The sequence below is a fragment of the Maylandia zebra genome, linkage group LG23 (genome assembly GCF_041146795.1).
Source record: "Maylandia zebra isolate NMK-2024a linkage group LG23, Mzebra_GT3a, whole genome shotgun sequence".
NCBI lineage: Eukaryota > Metazoa > Chordata > Actinopteri > Cichliformes > Cichlidae > Maylandia > Maylandia zebra.
This window is the reverse complement of record NC_135188.1, coordinates 8049953-8073411: the sequence shown is the minus strand read 5'-3', so window position 1 is coordinate 8073411 and position 23459 is coordinate 8049953. Positions and strand designations below refer to the sequence as shown.

At 41.9% G+C, this 23459-nt stretch overlaps 1 protein-coding gene across 2 annotated transcripts in view; it reads right to left on the bottom strand.

Moving 5' to 3' along the window:
• plpp3 (phospholipid phosphatase 3) overlaps window positions 1–22489 on the bottom strand; it is a 28270-nt gene extending 5781 nt beyond the window's left edge. The window contains exons 1-6 of one of the 2 annotated variants that reach the window (XM_004557198.6): window positions 21881–22489; window positions 9350–9507; window positions 6321–6413; window positions 5519–5706; window positions 5363–5420; window positions 1706–1882 (exon numbers count right to left, since the gene is read on the bottom strand). In XM_004557198.6, coding sequence (XP_004557255.1) covers window positions 1706–1882; window positions 5363–5420; window positions 5519–5706; window positions 6321–6413; window positions 9350–9507; window positions 21881–22019 — 813 coding nt within the window. In that variant the 5' untranslated portion in view covers window positions 22020–22489. Of the gene's footprint in view, window positions 1–1705; window positions 1883–5362; window positions 5421–5518; window positions 5707–6320; window positions 6414–9349; window positions 9508–9888; window positions 10044–21880 lie in introns of both variants that reach the window. The other variant, XM_004557199.6, reaches the window with a different exon arrangement.
• Between the last annotated feature and the right edge of the window lie 970 nt (window positions 22490–23459).

The window sequence follows — 23459 nt, the reverse complement described above, 5'->3', positions numbered from 1 at the left end:
ATAACAGTATAACAGACTAGCAAGAAAATCCACTAATTCGTCTCATTTTTTCTTCACTTCATCAAGTCAGACCTTTGCGTATCATGAAGTGACTGGAAAATCACATTTTCATGTTGAAAGGTTCAGACTGGATTAATGGACTGCATACCATGAAACTCCTAAATTCTTTTACCTTCTTCATCATGATTATTCTTCATTTTACATTTACAAAAAATGATTAAACTTGTGTAGTTTCTAACTTAGAATCTAAAGATCTTAAAACTTTCTGCTGGCATCTGAAAGCCACACAGGCTTTACATCTTCTCTGTCCTGCCTCCACTCATCTCCTATCAGGCGCTTTCTGCTCCACTGCTTACTGAGAGGCAGAAAGCGCTGAAGTAAAGTACTCACAGATGTGTGTTTCTACTAAAACCTGGCAAATCAGAAGAGGCGTCACGGATTGTAAAAGTAACCTCACTGCCTTAATCGGCAGGGGTTTGACTGTGTGCGCATGTGTGTGTGTGTGTGTGTACATTATATGTGTTGTAAGTATATGGACATGAATAATGTGTCTGTACGTCTGGATTAAGCTGTCTCTCTTCATGCAAAAGCAGAAAGTTTGTGGGATAGTTGAGTTGGATTAAACCCATGCTCATCCCAAGCCAAGATGTCAGACAAGGCTCTTCTCTAGTCACTTTCCTCCCTTCACTCCTCCCCCAAATTTGCCAATTCAGAGTTCAATGCGTATATTTCTAAAAAACATAATTTCTTTACTTGTCAAGGCTGATGTCGTCAGAAGGCTGCTCCCAGCTGGAGGAGAACTGGTTTCGCCAGGCCATTACAGTTATTGTTTTACTTGCTGGTTTCTGCTCATGAATTCTAATCCAGGTATTGAAGGACTGTGTGTTATTCTCTGTGTGTGTTTGTGTGAGTGTCTTTGTACATTTTAGCTCTGCCAAGGTCTGCTAGGCGCCACTACTGAGGTCTTGCTCAATCTTATGAACCTAACTTTCCACTTTGATGATTTGGATCCTGTCGAAAGGTAAGTGTGTGCGTGCGCGTGTGTGTTCACGTCTGTATTTTTGCCACAGGCAGCAGAGTTTAGCTGAGTCCTGCTGTGCTGATAGAACCAGAGCCACCAAATAAAAAACCCAAATAATTAACAGCCTCATTCCTGTTTCAAAGGCTAATCCTCTCTCCCCTCCCCTCTCTCTCTTTTTCTTTTTACACCCCCCCCCCCCTTTTTTTTTTCTTCTTGACCCAAATTCCATTTTCCTTGGCTCCATCTAGCTTAGTGCAATGACGAGGGTTATGAAAATCATCTGGCAACTCCTGTGACAATATGTCACTAAAGTAGCAAGAATGGCTGTAGAGTATGGAATCCCACCAAGAGGCAAAGATTCACTCCAACACACACACTCACGAACACACTTCTTAACTAGGGCTTGGCTCCAAGCAATGTGTTATTCATTAAAGGGAATCAGATTGTCCTCACTTCATTGCCTGCTCCGTTTCTCCTTTTACCAAAAGCAGAGAGAAGAAAAAGTGGAATAAGGAAGATAAGTTGAGGCAAACTTTATTTGAAGACTGCTTTGGTTGTAGGATCCACAATGATCAGTTATAGAAAAGGTGTAAATGTCAGACACTCTCCCTGTTTCTAATTATGTTGCATTTCTCGTATGTCTCAAATCGTTTGAATGTATTGTGTGGTGTTGTGTGAACTCACTATGCAGTAGGCCACCAGGGCTCCCTGCACAAATCCTGCCAGGACATCGGTCGGGTGGTGCTTGTGGTCGGACACGCGTGATAGGCCAGTGTAGAAAGCCATCATCAGCAAAGTGAACTGGAGCAATGGGCGGAGGAGACGAGCGCCACGCCATGTAAACCTGGACTGTATGTAGAACTGGAAGCAAGGAGGAGAGAAGAGAAGAACCAAATTTAATATGCAAAACTGTGCACATGCTCTGACATAAATTCCCTTCGACAAACAGAAAATGTTCTGTGTATTTGGTGTAAAACATATAACCTAAATTATCAGAAGGCAGTAATAAACCCTCACACACACCTGACTAGTTTTCATAAAAGACACTAAACGCTGCCTTTATAACCCTGCACCTGTGGTGTCTGTGTGTGTATATTATTACTGTCTGAGAGGTGTAGACTGACTCAAAGTGGGCAGGCGCTTGCCAGATCCGTAGAGAAATACATACTGTCTTCTGAAACACACACACTTGACTGCATGAGACCCGGACATGACTGATTCATGGTTCAAGATCCCAGCTGTAAAAACAATACAACCACAGTATGCCACTGAACACACACACACACAAATACACACACACACACACACACACGCATATATATATACATACCATGCCATGAATGCTTCAACACTTGGGATGAACTCTTTACCCTCTTATAGTGCAAACAGAAGACAAAACGGATGCACCCCCTTACACTCCGCCTGCAGCCCATTTTCTGGGTCATGATGAAGACAGGGGAGAACCAAAACAGGAAAAACTAAATCCAAGGCCACTTTCAGTCACTTACACAAGAGCAAAGTCATACACGCTCTTGCTCTTTTTTTATCCACTTAACATGCACAGCGGTGAGGTCAGCCCAGGTTCCTCAGACATCCTGTGTTTCTCCACCACTCATACCCCTGACTTCCTGTCTCTCACAACCAGAGACAGAGGGCCTGGGAGGGCGAGCCTCAGCCAAGGTCTACCCAGCCTAGACCTCCATACTTGTGTCCTATAATCAGTCAGTCTAACAATTCCTGCAGACAGTGCCGGCCTGCAACCCCCAACCACTAGCCCTGGTAGGTGTGGACATAAAGCTCTCTCACATTTCCTCTACAACACCCTATCATTGTTCTTATCCTTACGATAGCTGAGGAAACGATCCCTCCCATCCCTTCTGTTCTTGTTCTCCTCCTCGCTGGCAGGGATGTTTAGACTTCAGGCTTCCTATACAATGGTTGTCAGGTAGTGAGTTAGAACTACTGATAAGAGCTTTTGACTGACGTAATGCACCTATGAATGAAACCTAGCTAAAAAAAAAAAACAACTTTGCACAGCCTGTGAACCTTTTCAGTTTAACAAAGTTTTAATGAAGGATGTGGGAACAATAATGAAAACTTGAACTTAGTCAAAACATGAGATATTACAACCTACCAGTCAGTGTGCCCATATCTAATTCGAACACACTGAGGTAACCCAAATAAGCCAGTCCAAGCCTGGTTCAACACACTAAGTCACACAAAGCATGTGAAAGCATTCATGATCATCTAAAATAAAGTTCAGTGTCTCGTCTTTAAATCCAACATGACCTCTGCCTTTTTAACCGAGTCTTGTTCCCAGAATTTGTCTTGACTAGTTAGATATGAGGAAAATACCAACAAAACACAACAAAAGGAATAAATTCCCATGACAGATGGAGCCAAAAGCGACACAAAGTCTGGTGGTTTCTAAAGGAATCCAGTAAGATCTTCTCGCCTTGTCCCTCTTGCACCAATTCAGAGTGAATGTTAAATTAAAAAAAACATGAACAAACACAACAAAGTGAGAAAGAATTAGAAAGCAAGGTCTCGCTTTACATGCGTGCCCCATTCTCCTCTTTTCTTTTGGTTCACACCATGTTGTGGCACATTAACACAGCTGTGGTTAGAGCCATTTTTAACTTGAATACAAATATTGTCTTTTATTTAACCACCAACATGCATTCTGGCCCAGAAACAGTGAGATATCGTATAGTCACAACTAACTCACGCAAACACTTCGTTTTCTCATTCTGAGAATACGCAGATGTTGAGTGTGCATTAGCCAAAACAAAAGATAGTTCAGTGGCACACACAAATGCACGCATATGCTTGTTTTCTGTGGCTGTGGTGTTGCTGAACAGCATGCCATGTGGTCTGCGCCAGTTATGGGTGTGCTGTCTCTGAAGCCTATGATGCTGTTAAGGCACAGCTCAAACCACATCAGTCAGAGATGCAGCACTGAGGCATGCTTGTCAGGAAATTAAGTGCTTCAACTTCACTAAATGCCAATTAGCAGATGAATTGAGGTTGTGAGAAAGAGGACGAGGTGGCAGCCCCAATGTGGAAATGACACTTTCAAAGTGGAAAGCGATGAGTGAGCGAAAGCACCAAAGAAAAGAAATATGTATGCCACTAGAGGCTTTGATGAGGAAAAAGGCAGCCTTGATAACCTATTTTCACTAGAACGGTTGTGCAAAAAGCAACATTTGCATATGAAGCTGTTCCATCTTCTATTTATATTCTATTCATTTAATTGTTTTAAGTATTGAGTATTAATCCCTGACATTAATTCTTATTAGCTACCACGTGTCCTCAACTGTCAAACTTCTATATTCTTCATATTCCTTTGGTTTTAATTTAGAGTTTGGCTCTTAGTGACGTCTACAAGAATGCATATTTAGGCAGACTTCAAGAGGGGACTTCTTTGAGTGGAAAAGCAGCAGTTTCCTTTTACCACTGCGTGGGCCTACTTTGTGGTCTTTGTTTCAGGACGGTTTTGTATTCAAAAACATCAACTACAAGCTGTTCTGCCTCTTTTCAACTCCACTCATATTTGGACTGATGCTGGCAGTCCTGAGTTTACCACAGCTGGAACATTGGTCTTTGACTAGTGTGTCACTGTGTGGTCTGGATGCAGCACATCTCCATTCCCTTGCTACTTTCCCCCTGCGTTTTATGCAGTTCTTTTCCTTCGTCTGACCAGAGTGCAGCTGTAGGTTCACCCAGAGGCTGGGAAATACCCACAGCAACCTCTCACTGCACTGCACTGCAATCCACTATAATACATGGGATATTCAAGTGTCTTCACTCTGAGAACCAAGACCACCTGGTAACCAGGCCAGCCAAATCCAAAACACTGACTCTATTCTTAAATCCCTGTAGCATACAAGGGAGGGAGATTAAAATTTGTGGTCTGTAAACAAAGGAAGAAAGGGAGATGATTGGGATGTGTGTTCGTGTGTGTGTGTAGCTTGAAATGCCTCTGGGGTGCTAAACCCTACCAGACACCCACAACAGGTGGACTGAGAGAAAGATGTGGAAAGGGATGAGTGAGAACAGGAAGTATGCATGCAACTGTTTTGAAGAAAACAGGTGGAGTGCATCCATCCTTCTCCCCAAGGAATTAAAAAAAGAGTATAAAAATGAGTGAGGAGATGAAGAAGAGGAGGTGGAGCAGTGGATAAGAACAATGTTTTTCTCTTTCTTCAAGCAGTAAATCCCCTAATCAGAGCCCAGCCTTGTTTCCATAACTCCATCTATGTGCAAATCATTGTTTCTCTGATTGTCAGCATATGTGTGCCTGCATGAATGTTAGAATATCAGAGCTTGATGGTTACTTACACACAGGTAGAGCATGGTGAATAACGAAAACGAGGCATGTCCTGAGAAGAAGGATTTCCTGTGGAGAGAAACCGTAACTTTTAAACTCTGAAGGAGTACATTAATAAACATATTATATTCTGTTCATACTGTGTGTGCATCGTTGTTTACACAAACCTAGCTTCCTGTACTTCACTCTCTTCCCCAGTGCAGGTATAGTTGGTGATGTACCCCAATGAACAGTTAATAGTGGAGAAATTTGGTCTGCAAACATCTAAGAAGTGGGGTCTCATCCGACCTACAGACACCTTGGCAATGTCTGTGAATGACTGGCTGATGGCGCAGCCAAAGAGAAACACACCTATCTGCAAGATGACACACAACAGTGATTAGATAAAGCAGATGACTGTAACTGATTGTTAGATAAGAACTGTCTCCATTACTGTTGCTATGGTTTTAAGACTTCTACACTTACACAGCACAAGTACCTAAAACAATAATGCTGGCAGATTTATCGTACACAGGATATGAGTTTTTAAAATGTAGCATGCTATTCTAAGACCAAAAATTTTGTGGCTGATGTAAACGTTGTATCGCTAACAGATTTTAACAGCTGTTACTAATTATGTCTTCTGAGTAATTCACTACACTCAGTACTGTTTTTGACTTCCTCAAGAGGCTGGTCCAGAGACCACAGAAAGGTCTCATATCACTTCAGTTATATTGCACTGAAGGTTTATAATATTTTTTTGTGTTGATGCAAAAAACATGTTTCCTATCCCACTTTTGAGATAATGTTTTAGTTCCTTCAAAACATTCAATAGCTGTTATTAGAATTTACAGTCGACTATGTGCCTTACATAAAAATTACATACATACAATGTTAGGTTTGGCAATAAAATTGAGATGTTTAAAAAAATGCTTTACTATGTAAGAAATTATTAGAACACGTATGATGCCAGTCAGATGCAGAGCTGACCTGCTTGTAGAGAGCTGCAACGTAGGGATTCCCCACAAATGACTTTGTTCCTTGGTGCAGCTGGTGAATCCTGTAGCATTCTCCAATCACAATCTAAAAGGAACATTTTTTTCAGATACAGCACACAACACTCATTACAATTTTTTTAAGACGTTGCCGAATCAAACAGCACTACATTAGTTTCAGACACATAAAACCATGCAATAAAATTGTAACTTTTGAGTTATCATGCAGGAAATCTAACTCAATTCCAGGTTGAAGTAACAGAGAGATTATGAAGGATGTAACAGACAGGAAAGACAGGACAATAAATGGTGCAAAGTCACACATAAACAAACATAAAAGATGAGCATGGCCTGCCTTTCCCTCAGGCAGTTTGAATATGATGTGAATGTGAGCAAAGGTTCAATGATATGATCCGGTCTTCCACGTCGGATGTAAAGAATAAAAAAAGAAAGTGAACGTCAATGAAAAAGGAAAACAGGTATCTATATAATTTTTTATGGAGCTTTAGTCCAGTGAGCTTATTTTGAGTCCTGTGGTAGTCTAACCAGGAAATGCTGAGTAGAGGTAAGGCCTATTGAAAAGACCTCATCTATAAGGGGCTTGTGCGCCAAGTCATGCCTTGAGGCACAAAGATGTCAATTAAGTCTGTACCACCTGGGTCCCTGGACTAATAGACCAGTTGCTCTTTCCTTCTTCTTCCCACAAAAGGCTTTAGTCTTCTGAATAATTTCTTTAAAAAGTATTTACCTGCACATCGTTATGCCTGCAGACATTGTGAATGTAAACAGCACTATGTGCACAGATGAATGTGCACACATTCACACTGCCTATGGCAGTCTTTCCACACAATGTACCCTCGTATTATTAGCTTCTTTTACTGTGTACATGTACTCTTTGTGTGTGCTGTTAATCTTGACAAACACATCTATTCTGGGTATTAGGTGCTCAGCTCAGCTCACAGCCAGGCAAAATAAACGTGGTGGTGTACTGTATGTTTGTCTGTGCTATTGTCATTGAATTACTCAGATCAGAGGTGGAGATTAAAACCACAGGAGGCTAATACAGGCCACAATTGTTTATTTTTGTTGCCAGCATTCAAATCTCTTCTCTTGTTTCTACCCCCTGTCTTAGTTTATATATCTGCTTGTATAGAGCATCTCTGAGTATCCCAGAGAATCTAATCTTTTTTTTTAGATCATCGTTATGCATGGTAACTCATAACTTCTAACTGTGGAAACAGAGTCTGCCAGACATGAATCTGTCTGACCAGCAGGGCTATTGGGATTTTCCTTTCAACAGAGATAAACAAGAGACCCAAGTGGAATCTGCTACCACTGCATGTATATATGTGCATATATGCGTATCCATGTGCCTGTGCCAGCATGGGAGACAGCGCGTGTGTTACAGGAATGGTGTCGGCATGGCAGTAGACGCCACTAATGGAATACAGCTGTGTAAGACACGCCAGCTTTGCCCACACGTGAACATGTGAGGGAGCTAACTAACACAAGAACAGGGTCCTGAATCCAATAAGCAGAAGAGCTGAGCTGGTCCAGCGTGTACGTGCGTGGGCGCCCACTAAGTTGATGGCACCGAGGCGACAGCGAAGCAATGTTTCAGTCTGGGAACTTATGAGGGGGCTGTGCCACATAGGAGTCTGGGGGCTGTAAAGATCATTTAGCTTGACCACGTGGCAGTAATTGTCATGCACCCCACCACAAGTCATTATAACATGTTTCCACTAAACTTGACCCCCTCTAATCTGCTGGCACAACACCAGAACCATTCCCGTTTTCTGGAGCACGGTTCCAGTCATGGGAATTTCATGCTGTTGCTAACTAGTGAGACGCTTGAGGCTACCAGTGTGGTAGTGAACAGAGCGCTGACATATTTACCAGTAGTAATGTACAGGGCACAGAGGGCACGGAGTCAGCCATGAGAATGGAGTAAGAGCTCATAAAATCTCTTTGGTATTTGGCATGCAGGCATCAACACACATATACACCAACATACACTTCCTAATATCGCTTGGGGGGCCTCTCACTACCGACTGACTCACTCACTTAGTAAAGTAATAAAATGCAGGCCATTATAAATGGCTTGGAAAAAGCTCCTGAAGAATGAAGTATTAAGAAGAAAGCATTATAGAATGGAGGGGGAAACAAAAAAGCACATTTAAAGGAAAAAACTGGAGAATTTTAGATAACACTGCATGATAAAAACAAAAATTTGATGAAGGCTCTATGTTAGGTTTGGGACTATGCATTTTGGTTTCTTAATGATCGTTTTCTTTTGTCTTATGCTTTAAATCCAGCTTCTGTCTGCTCTACCTAAAACACTGACTCACTCCCCACCAAGTTCAAGAAGATCCCGTGTTAAAAGATGTAGATATTTTGATGAGTCATCTTTATATAATCTTCATTCCAATATTGACCAAAATGCATTATTTGTTGCAATAAATAAGCAGCCCCACCAATCTCTGTACTTACTGGGGATATTAACCGGATATCAATTTTGCTCCATAGGAAGGAATCCACACCTTGAGACATCTGGTGTATGTTCTTAGCTCTCCAGTTGACATTGTGAAGCTACAATCTGCACGATTATGACTTAACAAGAGAATACCGCCTATTTACTATTTACAATACTGAAGCAGCGCGGAACTTCCGTTGGTCTCTGATAGCTGCCTATGGCTCTATGTGAAGAGCCACTTGTGACAGGGCCAAGGTGCTAATCCGGTCCAGACGATCTGATTTTTCTTTACTTTCAAAGATCTTTAGTGAAGATCTTAGTTCAGTTAAACTATATTCATAGATTAAAAATCCACTGAGCTATAAGACCTTTTGCTTTTTGGAATGTCAATAAATGTATGATGTTTCCAGAGCCAAAGTTAAATAATTTAGACCTCGACGTTAACCAAAATAGCCATAATGATGATTTTTGTCACAATTGAGTAACCCTACTATGACGTATCTAAGAGTTTTACAAGGATTAAACCAAGGGAGGTGTAAAGATCGACTTACGGAGAAGATGCCAATAAGAATGCCAACACCACAAAGCACAGCATCACTAATGGTCTCTCCCTCTTTTCGCGGGTACCGGATGGACTCGTCCGAACAGTAAAACCCGCGCTGGTACGGCTGTATGGTGCTAGTCTCAATGATCAGGAAAGGCAGGCTAGCTACAAAAGACACAAAGAGAGAAGGACAGGAAGAGGGAGAGAAGAAAGAAATAATAAAAGCACCAGGTCAGTTACACAGACACAAACAGGAGAGAACGGCGGGAGCACAAGGAGCATGCCGGCACTGGGGATCATGGGATAGCAGAAGTGGTTGGGGCTTAAGGAAGTCAGATGGACAGCTTAGAGCAAAGGAGTGACTGTTTTCCAAAATCAGATGCACTTGCAGCTTCAGAAAAAAGTTATATAAGCCTATCTAAACTTTGGTAGAGCTTATGTAGCAGAGTCACTCCTTCACAGCCACCTTCATAAACCTCGAGCCCTTCCTATTTCTGCCTTCAGAGTTTCCCATCGCCAAGTGCTTTTTATGTCGGATGGACTTACGGACACCGCAGGCAGTGTCAAGCCAACAGAAATGAGGACTGAGGAAGGTACGGTGCTTCTCTTGTAGGGGTAGTACAGGCTGGAGTCGCTGCAGTAAAACCCCCTGTGGTAAGGACGAATAGCGGTACGATGGAGTACCAGGGCTGGCAGCATAGCTACACACAGACATACACAAACACATGGATAGCTGCATGAACCTATGCAAATACATGAGCCGACTCACAGTCACATCTAATACGGGGAATCATACTGTCACATAGCTCAGTTTACTTACCTGTAGGCTGAAGAGAAAGTATCATTAGAAAACAAATTAGAAGACAAAAACCTTTCACAGGTGTGTGTGCTCACAGTAAACAGTCTGTTTACTCGACAAACTGTCTCCTGCTGCTCTAGTTGACAGTGCGACAACAGGCCATTGAGAACTGAGCTTTATCCTGTAGCTTCACTCATTCCTCACAGAGCAAACACACACTCACACTCAAGGCTATTGGTTCATTATTAAAGAAGAAAGAAACCAATCAACAGGGGGATATTGTCAATAAAGTTTGCATAGTTTTAGGGAAAAGAGTTTCAAAATATCTAGTAAAGAAAAAGAAACATTTCTGGGACATCCCTCTTGTACTACTCCTTTAACACTCCATAACAATCTAAAGAATTTCACAACTAATAACAATGCAGGGCCATGATTAGCCATTAGTAAAAATTCATTTTGATGTCTGCTTTCCTAACCAGTCTCACACACATGGACTAATATACTCCTGACAAGGGGGAAAAGAAATACACATCTCCAAATCAAAGCAATACAAATATAGGCGTGTAAACGCTGGCTGGGACTTTCAAATTCTTCTTTGAGGGATTTAAAAATGTGTGAATACCAAGAAAAACAAAAGAAAGCCCACCCAAATCTGGAACATTTTTTGCATAAGAACATGTTCTCATGCAAAATGTGAGCTATGTGTTCACAGTTGCTCATAAATAGAGAGAAGTCAAGACAAGAAGGTGTCCTGAAGACCCACATCCAGACACACCAACATATACATTCAATGTCAGACTGCTCAGAAAGTAGTCCCACATGTGGTTCATGTGGTTAGCTCACATCATGGTTTCCTTTGATGTTTTGGTTTAAGATCCAGGTCTACTCATGAATGCTGCTGAGAGCCACAGCTGTCTTCTCGCCAGTGATGGGTGATGAAGATCATGTTACCGGTCTGTACTGAGGAGCACAGCACTCAGATGAACTTCACACAAACCTCAAAACACACATTCTTGTGCATGCCTCCGAGAGAAGCACACTCAGCTTTCAGACTTGCATAATGAAACCAAAAGAAGACAGTGTTGTCTCAGGTGCTCGCCAGATCAATGTGTATATGTTTAAGCCATGTAATATAGCTACAGTCAAGAAAAAAACATTTTTTCTTGATTTTATGCTGTTTTGCTTCCTCTGAAGACAAATTTTGCCAGCAGAGTTTAAAGCGTTTTTGTATTATTATAGCTGATTTTAGTGTGAATTAAGCTCTTTTTCTCATTGACTCTCTTTCCACTGGTCAACATAGGTCAGCAGATGTAATGGTCACTGAAGCAGACACCTGCACAAACAGCATGCAGAATTCATCAGGGCACTGGTGGGCCCACACAAGGCTAGCCCAGGCTACAGTGGTGTCTGAGAACCATGTTGTGCATACAACAGGAAGAAGGAGATGTGGGTGAGCACAGAATTGCCCAGGCAAGGCAGGGCGGGACGATCAACACAACTTAAGATGAGGAGATTCCAGCGTGTTTCTGTTCATACAAGACTTTCAGCATAATCTGCCTGGGAACTTGGCTACAGATACTTTAAACAAAGTGAGAACCGTCACATGTTAACTCTAGGCATAAACTGGGGTGTGTTGGGTAAACAGTCAGCCTGGAAAATAAAACATTTCCAAAAATCAGTTTCTGGTTTCTCTCACAGCATTCCCTGTTTTTCCTGGGGTTTTGCGTTTTTCTTCCCCCTTCTTTCCTGTCTTTCTCCATCCTTCCATGCTGGCCTGCTTGTGGAGGGAGGATTCACATGCTAATGAGGAGGCATGAAAGAAGTTCATGGGCTTAACAGACACTCAGACAAAAACACACAAGCTAACCAGTGCTTAAAGGCTAAACCGATGGGAGAATACCATGGGAAACTCGGGAGTTGACCAGCTGAATGACTGAAAAAGTAAAGCGAGATTGAGCAATTGAACACCTCGACACTACCTATTGAGAAGTCATGAAAGCCTCTCTGTCTGCCCGCTGCACAGCCTTGAGATGCCAGGCTCTTTTGCGCTGCCCACCCACCCCTCCATGCTGTCGCCCTTAAAGCACCCTGTATGTTGGCATTCTCCTCATACCACAGTCAGTCCATGAAACTCTCAGCACAAATTCAAAGGCGCACCAGTGTTAACCCTATATGTCACATCTGAACCTCCTCTACAAACAGTGGCGTGAAGATATATGACCCCTTTTCCCCAAGAGCAAATGACCTTCGGGAGACCTGCTGACCCACAGAGAGAGGAAAAGTGGTGGAGGAGTGTCAGAGGAGGGAAAAACCAAGACAGAAGGGAAGGAAACAGAAAGAAGTGGGATGGGCTTTAGCAAAGACCTGTGGTGCATCACTGAATTAAAAAAAACAACTGCTTTACAAGTTCTGTCAAGAGGTCGCTTTTACGCGACGATGCAGTTCATACTTCAACTACCGAAACAGAGGAAACATTCATTTGAAGAAGTTGTGTGTGTGCTTTGATAGGAAATGAGCCTTACACACTATTAAGCCAAGGAGCTGTTTTTAGCACACAAACTGGCATGTAAAGAATAATTGGGGTCTAAAAATTTCCTCAATGGCGAGCTAGAGAAAGACAGGGAGGGTCTGAAAGTATGAAGAATTCAACAGGGGAAAAAAACATAAATGCACTCACACACACATAACCAAAGTGGGTGGCTTAGTGAGTTTGGGAACAGTTCTATTTGTCTTATCAGATCCTGTCATGCACTTCTCTCTTCAGAGAACCGCTGCAGACCACTAAAGACTTACCGCAGGTCAGAGAGAGAGAGAGAGGAATTCCTTTGGCTGGTTGAATCTGTGTTTATATGCAGAGGTCATGGCAGGGCCTGTGTATGTATGTGTGTGTGTGTGTGTGTGTGTGTGTGTGTGTGTGTGAGTGAGAGAGCGAGTAAGGGCACTGGACTTATTTTCCATTCGTAAATCCACTCACATGCTCACGCTCTGCTGCCTGCTGGAAATGACAAACACATGATAAAAATATGTCCACGTGCGTTTTGGTTGGGTTGGGGTTTTTAAATGTATGTATGTAGTTTTCTTTGTATGCGATCGAGTGTGTATGTGTGCGCATTTGTTTATGTGACTGAGATTATCCTTCAGGCGTCCGTTTGATTGGCTTTGGAGCTAAATTTGGCGTAGTCAGCGAGAGCTTCGATTAGCAGGGCTAAGACTGATTTTTTTAGTAAGAAAAAAAAGGATTTACTTTATCAAAATGTTACATAGCTAAAATGAAGAATTTAGGGTTTTTAAACAGTCTTCTTTACTATACAGTTCAAAGTTCCTTGAGACTGCAAGGCAATGATCATGAATTTGCTATCACTTTCTTTTCTTACCTTAAGCCTGGCTATACTTGGCACAACAGGAAACAATTGTTATTCCAGTGCCAGCTAAAGCTCTACATTGCTTAAAAGGTTAATACCCTTTGACATTGCACTAATATCCCTGTAGAACACCAGCGTGTATGTCGAGTCCATGGTAGCGAGGTTCCCGCACTTTGGTTCTCATGACTTTCTCACCGTTCTGGGTTTCTATTGATATTGTAATAGGTTTTCATGGCTTTCAGAAGCAAAATTAGAATGATATCGTTATTTTAGTGAGTGATGCTGATTGTCAGCAGTGAGTGTGAGAGGTAAATGGGAGGCGGAGCAGGGCAGAGGAAAAGGTATTGTAGTCTGCACTAATGGAGGATTTCCTCCTCCTGTCTCTCAATAAGCAATATGTGACTCGTTCTAAGAAGGAGTGGGAACAAGGACAATTCAGAGGAGGGTTAGAGAGGGCCGGGTCTATAGTGTCTATAGTGTCTATAGTGGGTTGTGACTCTATAGACTGAACAGTCAATCAATCAAACTGTTTAGTCGCTTCTTCTCTGATTTTTCTCACCTCTATTTTAGCAGATCAGATAGCAGCTCCGCTCACTTCCGTAGCTGAAATCTGCATGTCGCACCAATTATTGCAACATGCCAAGTGCAAAATGCAGTCTCTAAATATGTGGTTAGATTTACATGGATTCTGCGATAACAAATTTTGGACAATTTAAGCAATCTGTGACATTTTGAGCGAATTAGTAACAGGTTAAAATGTTTTCTTTTCTGTTAAACTAAGTGGAACTTTTTAAAAACCTATAAACAACATGATCTTTGCCTGTGTGGACATGTCAAAGCATTTATATTTTTCAGGCTACTGAAGAAACTCTTAATACTTTTATAATTCTGATTTGTAAATACCAAACGACATAATCTGCATTTGTAAAATGACGTTTTAAAGTGCCCTACATTGCTAAAGAGAAGTGTGGAGAGATATTATCTTGCGGTTATTTGATATGTGTGTGAATGAGAAGGAGTGTCTTTCTTTATGAGCGTCCTTTAGTCCGGGATTGTTGATGAATGAATGCTCTCATCCAGCTGCAAGTGACATTGCAATTACACAGTGTGCATGTGCACTATAAATGGGAATTGTGTGTGTCAGTAGTGAGACTGTGTTTGTAACGCACACAGTTTGTCATAGTGGCAAATTTTCTATTAAAACAGTGGTACATAGTGTATTTTTAACTGTTTCTATTAATTTATTTAATAGTAATTCCAGTCTCAATCTTAAGCTAAGTGTTTACAGAGGACACATATTCATTATCATTTGTACTGTCACCCCTGAGGTTTTAAAAATGGCATGCCAAGCAGATGCCTCGGATGTTTTGAAATTTGTCACACATCAAACACTTTACAGTTAGGCAAGCCCACCCAGTTAGCCCTATCTTAAGGTCACTAAAGCCATGAGCAAGACTATGTGAGGCTTTCCACATATTTAGAGATAGTGTGCATACATTCAAGACAGATCCCGGAAGAGCAAAAGGTCATAGGTGAGAGATGTGACATAACTCTAGGATTATACTATAGCCTACAGGATCCAAATGTCACTGTGACGCTGTGTATTGTATCTTCGAGAGTGTGCGGTTGTGTGTGTGGCTATGTGGGTGTGAAAGTGGATTACTGTGGTTTCACTGGCGACTTCAGCCAACTTCTTTCTGAAAAAATTTTAAGCCGTCGACCACAAAGGGCTTTAAAAATGTCCTCGCAATCCAAATAAACAAACTCGGCTCCATATAAACCACCCGTGCTTTTACCATACACATAATCACTGTTTAGGAAACATACGTTTATAAACGCGTGCACAAACATGCACCGATACAGATGTTTGGCTCGAGATATTAGTTTCTTTGTTTCCACAGGTTGCTGATGTGTCTCACGCATGTACAAAGCTCACAATTACACAAACACAGACGCACACATAGATACACAGGAGTGGCTGAGGTCAGCAGAGTGGTGCGCAGAGTGAATCCCTTTTTCCCCCCCTGTGTGAATGCTGTAGCGACCGGGGGGCCGCTGGCTGAAGCATGTGCTTACTCAGAGAGATTTTATTCACAGGAATAAATGCCTTTTTACACACAGGCATCTGTTGGGACACACTCTAGGGTCTTTTACCAGCAGGCACCTGTGTGGGCAACTTCTGAGTGCTGCTGCTGGCCCTGTGTTGCTTTTGGCTTGTAAGTGCATTTGTAGAGATGAAGAGAAATTCACCTTTGGTCCACATCAGAAACTAGGGAATGCGAGAGGATATTCATAATTTGTTTTAAAAAGATCAGTTAAAAGTCATGGAGACTTATTTAATGCTTGGCTGCACTGTCAGCAAAAAAGACAAATGCACAGCTGCTCCAATGAAGAGAAACATGAGCACCGTCCAGGGCCAGATCACGTTATCTGGCTGGTTGGTTAGATGGCTGGCTAGGCGTTTCTCAACGATTGCCATAATGGCATTATTACCCCTTGGGACAAAAGCCTGGCTGTGCAGAGGAGGGCTATGGATTCTCTGAAACCTGATGCTTCTATCTCTGGGTAATGCTCCCCTGAACTTAACACAAGACTGTCTTCTCATTCCAGCTCACCTCAGCTTATACCCCAGACCATTTTTTAATAACTGTGTACACAAGATGTTAAACTGCTGCTACAGTACAAATGTAAAGCATGATGTTTTCTAGTGTTACATGGATCCTCTTCAGCCAGGGGGCTGCTCTGTATGTAAACAGGATAGAGCTCAGTGGCTGCAGCTTAGATAAGGCCTGTGCCATTAAAGATGCTGAGCTGATTTCTACACAGCTCTGAGCAGATAAGCACTACAGCCCACAATCCAGTCAACAATAAAGCTAGAAGCAGCAACAGCCATAAACCACTGATAGATAATAAAGCGACCTTGAGTACCCAGTAAGAAGCTTCTTACGCCCTCTCATCTCTCCCTCATTCACTTATTACCCCTCCCTTCTATTTCATCCTCCTTCAGTCTGCCACTGGTCTGTTGGTCCCTGTTAACGAAACAAAGAGCGCTGAGATGCATCAAAAGGGGTATTGTTCTCTCCGAAACAGAGAAATCGCCCTGACCCCCATCCCTGGATGCACACAGCACACACACAAATACAGAAGACTGTATATGCAGTAAGAGAAAGTGACAGACAGAGGGGCCTGTGTAACAGCAGGAAGCAGGCCCAAGAAAGGATATTGTGGGGGGGGAAAGAGATTTAATGAGGCCCATAACTTCAGATCATCTGCCGCTTGCGCTCTAATTTACATTAAAGGGCTAGTGCCATTGTTGTTCATCACATGTTGACTAATAGAAGTAGAAATAGGGTCTAGAAAAACACTGGGTTAAATCAAAAAAGTAACTGTGGAAAAAGTAGAAAGTCTAAGAGTTAATTTCCATGGGTGTAATGGGCAAGTAGATGTTTGTTGCCCACATGCAGAATTCTGTGAAATATACATTTACATTTCTTGGTGAAGGCTAAAACACAAGTTTAAACACATTCAAAATTGACTGCTAACAAAAGCTTATTGTAAGGTCCTGCCCAGTAATCCAAAATGACTTAAATAAGCAGTTTGAAAAGCGTTTATATGAGAGGGATATAATCATAGATGAGACATGAGAATGAGAGGCATTACTACACTATTGTTGTCAAAGCGTAAACTACAAGCTGGTGTCTTTGTTTTATTGTGCAATTTGTGTGCCAGGATGGCGACAGTATAAAAAAAGGTAAAGGAGATGAATGTGTCTGGTTTGTATAGCAGTGTGAACAGCTACAGGCAAATTGGTCAAGCTTATGCCTTCAGCTTGCCCACGGGAGCCACATGGGACACAGGTCTATAAATCGAGCCACACATGCCTCACACATGCTACCCACAGAGTGAATACAAAATGCTTCACCCTTCAGGCTATATGGTCCATTTAATGACAGCTCTGGGTGCCCTCTCTCTTATTCCCGAATCCCAAAGGACACACATGCACACGCTCACACCCACGCACCTCTAATCACAGCCCTGCTAAGGCACATACCCCAGGGGTTTGGTGGTTAACTCTTGCACCAACAGAAACCCACCGCATGTCACAATGACAGTCGGAAAATGTTGCAGACCTGTCTGGCATTGATGCCACTGGTGCTCTTCATCTCAACATGCACGAAAAACATAGATCTTCCCAAAAATGTGCACTTATATTAGCATCTTATCTAGGAGAGATAGTAGCCCTAGGCTTCTGTTGTCAGGGACATCTGCTGATCTTTATCTTCTGCCAGAGGACACTCGTCACCTCGTCACCTTCTTAAGAGCCATAACCTCACCTTGTCCTGAAGCCGCCAACAAACACTCATCACAGGCTGGGCACAGATAACATTTAGATATCATAACGACAAAAGTATAGTCGAGTAATCAAGCTATGTTGTGTTATGATGTGCAAAGTGTTCTCACAATAAACACTCAATCTGATTACTGTCAAAACTAAATCCTGAGACATATTCTTCTGTGCATGTCTATTAAGTGTCTGCTGTGGGTGACACATGAGTGTAACTAATGTCACACAAAGAGCATTGCAGATATTGATCATATGTGAGTCTCTTTTCTTTCTGACCTTTCACCTAATGTCTTAAACAGATCCCAATAAATCCCAGCCAAATATATTTCTAAGAACATGTTCATGGCTCCCACCTCTGAAAGACTTGTGCAGAATCCCTGAGAATATTTACCCTTGGATTAAGGTCAGCATCTTTGGATTGGAGCCTGTGTTTCAATTTCTCTGTGATAGACTCACATGCTGCTTCAATGTAGTTTTCTAACAGACACAGACTGTATAATCCATGCATATCAATATTCTTCTAATATTATTTTGTTCATTATTGATCTTTCCCTTGTTATTCTGAGACTATTATGAAGACAGAAGACTGGCTCCGGTAGAGAAGGAACACGGGGAAGGAACGGAGATAGATGTGGAAATGGACTAGGAGGCAAAAAAAAGAGACAGGATTTCATTTCACAACCACACCCACCTCCGACCGACACTACCTTTCCGTTTCCCACCCTTTCCTGAGCTCCACTATACACACACACTCTATATGCCCCCTGGTTCACTTACTCCCAAAATTGCACCAGATGTCCCATCCAGAGTCTTTGGGCACAGAGCTACAGCCAGATGAAGAATTTGTGAAATTCTCAAAAATATTTGTAGAGCAGCTCAGGATTGAAGTGGCTGAGGCCTGGAGAGGTGGAGGTTAAACCTCTCTGACTTTAATGAGAGGCTGTGTGACTGACTGCTGTAATGTTATAGCAGCTGATGGGAACGCAGGAGTCGAATACAGAAGGGTTAACGCTCCGGGGCCAGTTATGAAGCTGATTCCTCGAGGCCAAAAGGTTACGCTCTTCTTGGCTACCTGTCTGTGATTTGTGGAAAAGCAGACCGCTGAACACCTGACTGTATCAGAGCTCCAAATTTTGCAATAAACACATAATTAAATGTTTTAAAACATTATATATATAGTTTTTTGCCTCACAGATCATCATAAGGAGACAGATCGTGATCCTTTAAAAGAAGCATATATAGAGTCAATGAATCCATGTTTATGTTTTACAAAAAGACCGCTCCATCCCAAACCAGTTCTGCAGAAGCAAACACATAAAGTATAATCCCCTGTGCATTGTGTAAAACTTAATCATGGTTTAAGTGAGACTACTTTTGGATGCTTGGGTTCCAGAGGGCTCTAGTCTGCGTCTCGTTGCAAAGTGTTCTCACAATAAACATTTTTTTTTTTTCAAACAGCCAAGAGAAGACTATTGGGCAGTGAGTCGCCAAAAGGGAATACGAAATTCTGCGGTCGAGTTTGTGTATTTATAGTGAGTGTATACTGTTTGTGTGCACGCTCCTTATAGCATTGCTAAATCAACTCGACTGCTCTGTAGGAGTGGAACCTGATCCAGAGTGAAATCAGCAGATGACGGTTGCGCTCAGCTGCCAAAACTATATGCCGTAACCCTGGTCTTGGTAGTTGAGTGCTGGAGAGAATGTGAGTATGCTTTTTCAATGCCTTTTTAATCTTGCTGTACTTTTGCATTATCAGTTTTCTTCAGCAAAACCAACTGGGATGGCTTCTTCATTAAACATTTAAAGATGTTTTCTTTTGTCCTTGTGTGCAGCTATAGATGGTCTCAGATGTCTTTTATGCAGACACTCATTATCTGCGCCTAAGGGTGTGTCAGTTGGGCACATTAACATCCTATAGGAAGATGTAACTGCAGAGACTCTGCGTGTAGAGCCCAGCTGGCAGAATAGGAACTAATTAAAGGTAATGAGATACTTATCTATTTCCCAGTTTTAGTAGTGTACACTACTTTTTAGCCATAAACAGGCTCAGAACAAAAGCTATCAACCATTAAGCATTCCGCTGAGCTCTTCGACAACACACCCGCATTCCTCCTTCCTCATTCAGGATGCCCTGATAACCCTCCCTTTCTACTGATCTCTTCTCCCTCTCTTTTAACCCCCTCCCCAGTCACCCCCTCGCACCAAACCCGCAACTCCCCCCAAACCCCTGAAGTGGGCCAACCAATCATCACTGAGCAGCCAGATTGTGTTTAGCATAACAAAGGAGAATCTTTGTAACCATTTGTTACTGTGTTCTTACATGCATTGTGTGAGTTTACAGGCATACATGCGTGTCTGTGAGTGCGTGTGTGTGTCCTAACAAGGCAATGGAGAACTGTCTGTAGAGCTTTAACCAATAAAGGAAGTTGGTTTGTGCAGGAAATTCAGTCCACATGTGATCAAAGCTCATCTACAGTTATATGAGTGCAGATGAAACAGTGTATCTCTGTCTGGGGTTCTTTAATAAGAAAACTAGTATAAACCCAATGGAAAACTTTGTCTGTCAGCGAGCTTTGCTTCTACCTCACAGCACTTATGTGGAGTTAATGTGCACCATTTGTAACATACTGGATGATACAATCCAGCTCCTGTGTGGTAGTGTTGCATACTTCATCGGTACTTTACTGGTTCCTTTATATTGCGCTATTGGTGTGTCTCCCACCTGCTCCTCTAAAGCCCGGTCAGCCACTGGTCCCACTTTTCGATCCCTCACTCAAATTGGAGAGGCCTTCCCCTACCACAACACATGCTTAAGCAATTATTCCACGCATTCCCCTGGACAGAGAGGGAGAAAGAGAGCCAGAAAGAAAGAAAGAAAGTAATTTGAAGTGAAGAGATCAGGGGCAGCTGGCCAGGGATTGGCAAGATTCTAGGAGTGAATGTGTAGAAGTTAAGCAGAACTCCCGTAATCCTTTTCCAAAAAAGAGAAAGGGGAGATGGGGGAATGAAAATAGTGTGAAAAGAAGGGGGGGGGGGGGGGGGGGGGGGGGGTTACTGGCGCTCAACACTAAAAGGACTGGGCTACAGTGACAACAGCCAAAAACAAACCAGCAAAACAACACACACACAGACACCAGACACACATACACAAAGGCAGCACACTGAATCTGTATGGGATGCCCACTGAACTTAGAACTAACACACATTAAAATTTCTGTGGGAGCAAATGAGAGCTAATGCAAAAAAAACCCTGATGTGACATTAGCTTTGGGGAATGTTTTGTGAGCTGTTAGTCAGTATTTTAATTACACTTTGATTTTTACTTCAGTCACCTTGCAACTCAGCCTATGGCCAGCTTTAGCTGGACTGATAAACATGTTCATCTGATTTGGGGTCAGATGATCATCGTTATCAGAGAACAGACTGGGGGAAGTGGTGGGTGTTGTCTGGCTATTTTTAAGGGCAGGTTAGAACACTTGAAAATATTTATGCCCAAGGCATGTTGACAACTGATCAATTACAGTGACACTCCATGGACTTTGAAATGATCAGTATATTACCCGGTGACAGTTATCTCCGATGAGAGAAGCTAGTCACCTGTCTTGACAACAACAAAGAAAAGAAGTTTTCTCTTCTTCTCAGTTTACAAACTGATTGTGATTCTGGGGTGAATTAAAGAAAATTAAAAGTGCGAACTCCTGAAATGTTGTTTGATTTTTTTTTATTCGGCACTTCCACTGCCCGGGGGTGTTGCGTTGGTACTGGATGATAAGGGGATGTAGCAGCTGAAGTTGTTTTGCAGTTACAGATAACGGGCAATACTTTTAAAATGATAATACTCTTATTGGCAGACTTGAGAAAAGGCGGGCACCGTTTATCTATTCTAAAGATGACTTTTATTGTGAGTGCAATGTGCAGAAGTTTCTGTCTTCACTTTTTTTTGCATGTACTCTACAAAAGCTGATGTGAGATACGCAGTTTAAATGGTAACAGAGAGGAAAGCATCGTGTAAACATATCTGTGTGAACTTACCAAGTAGAAGGCAGAAGACATCGAGCACTATTAGCACCTTCTTCTTACTGTTGTCAACACCATTGTTGTTATTTAACGTAGAGGTTCCTCCGTTCCTTGTTTCTTGAGCCATTGCTTTCTCATACATGTAATTTTGCATTTGATGAGTCCCCGTTTCAGATCAAAATCCCACACCGCACGGTCTATGAAGAAACTGTGTCAGGCTCTCAAGTCCTTGGAAGAAATGTCATGCAAAGCAACGGGAAACAAACTTCCCAACTCGCAGCTCTCTCGGAGTTTCTGATCTGTTTATGACTCGCTCTCTCGTATTTCAGTTTTACAAAATAATTAAAAGTCAGATGAGTAGTAGGCTAAATGGAGAACTGACCCGCGGCACGAACTTAGTTTTAAAAAATTGCCTGCACTGGTACTGAATGGAAAGCCCGCTCCCCTTTATCTGTCTTGTTTCAAAGACTTGGAGTGAGACTTGCGTTGCGCATCGACAGCCGCTCTTGTTATATCAATCCTTCTTCTCCTCCTCCTCCCCCCGCTCTCTTAGTTCCCACAGCAGCCCTCCTCCTCTCTCTGCTAACGAGTAATCGTCTCCATCCCTGCTTGAAAAACTTGGAAGAGTGGAGACCAGCAGTGGACTGACCACCGTTGCGGATAAACTGCTCCTAGCGGTTACTCACGGTAACAGGCGCAAAACAACCGAAGCGCTTTTGAGTTGAGACTATTAAAAATCTTTGTTCTTGGACAGACAAAATAAAGAGAATATGTGCCAGTATATAGTGCTAGAGTTTTTTTTTTTAATTTTCAATAAAGTGTTTATTTTAAAAGATGAACAAAAATATAATATTGCAACAATTAAAGTTCAAATGTTAATTAAAATATTGATATTTGTTTTTCATGTGAAAAATGTGTCGAAACCTTATATATATTTGTCCAGTCTCCATACAGAGACAAAGACGGGAAGTCTGTAATTCGTGATTTTAATCCTTTTTAACTTCAGGAAATTTCTGTTTCCAGACGATTTTATGTTTAATACAAAAAAAATCTTATAATATAACATAATGTAATATAATATGTTGGTGAGCGAACACTATTTGTTGTCCAATTTGAGAAGCTCGAGCCTTGTGTTTTTTTGTGTATTTTCATCGTATTCCCGTTTCCTCTTTTTTCACATTGTTGTTTTGTCCTAGATTCCTTTCGATGCCGTTCTTGTCCGGGCAAATGGCTATATAAATAAATATTGCTTGCTTGTTGCGTATGTTTAACAATAGGAGTAGAAAGAAATCCGAAACTCATACCAGGTATTGAGTATTGATGAATCATACGTATGCTGCCATCTAGTGGTGAACTCCACATTTTGCATTTAGGAATAAAGAAGAAAAACCCATACTAGTAATTACTCACGAAATATGAGTAATATATATATATATATATATATACATACACACACACACACACACGTGGGGCAAAAAAGTATTTAGTCAGCCACCGACTGTGCAAGTTCCCCCACCTAAAATGATGACAGAGGTCAGTAATTTGCACCAGAGGTACACTCGAACTGTGAGAGACAGAATGTGAAAAAAAAAAA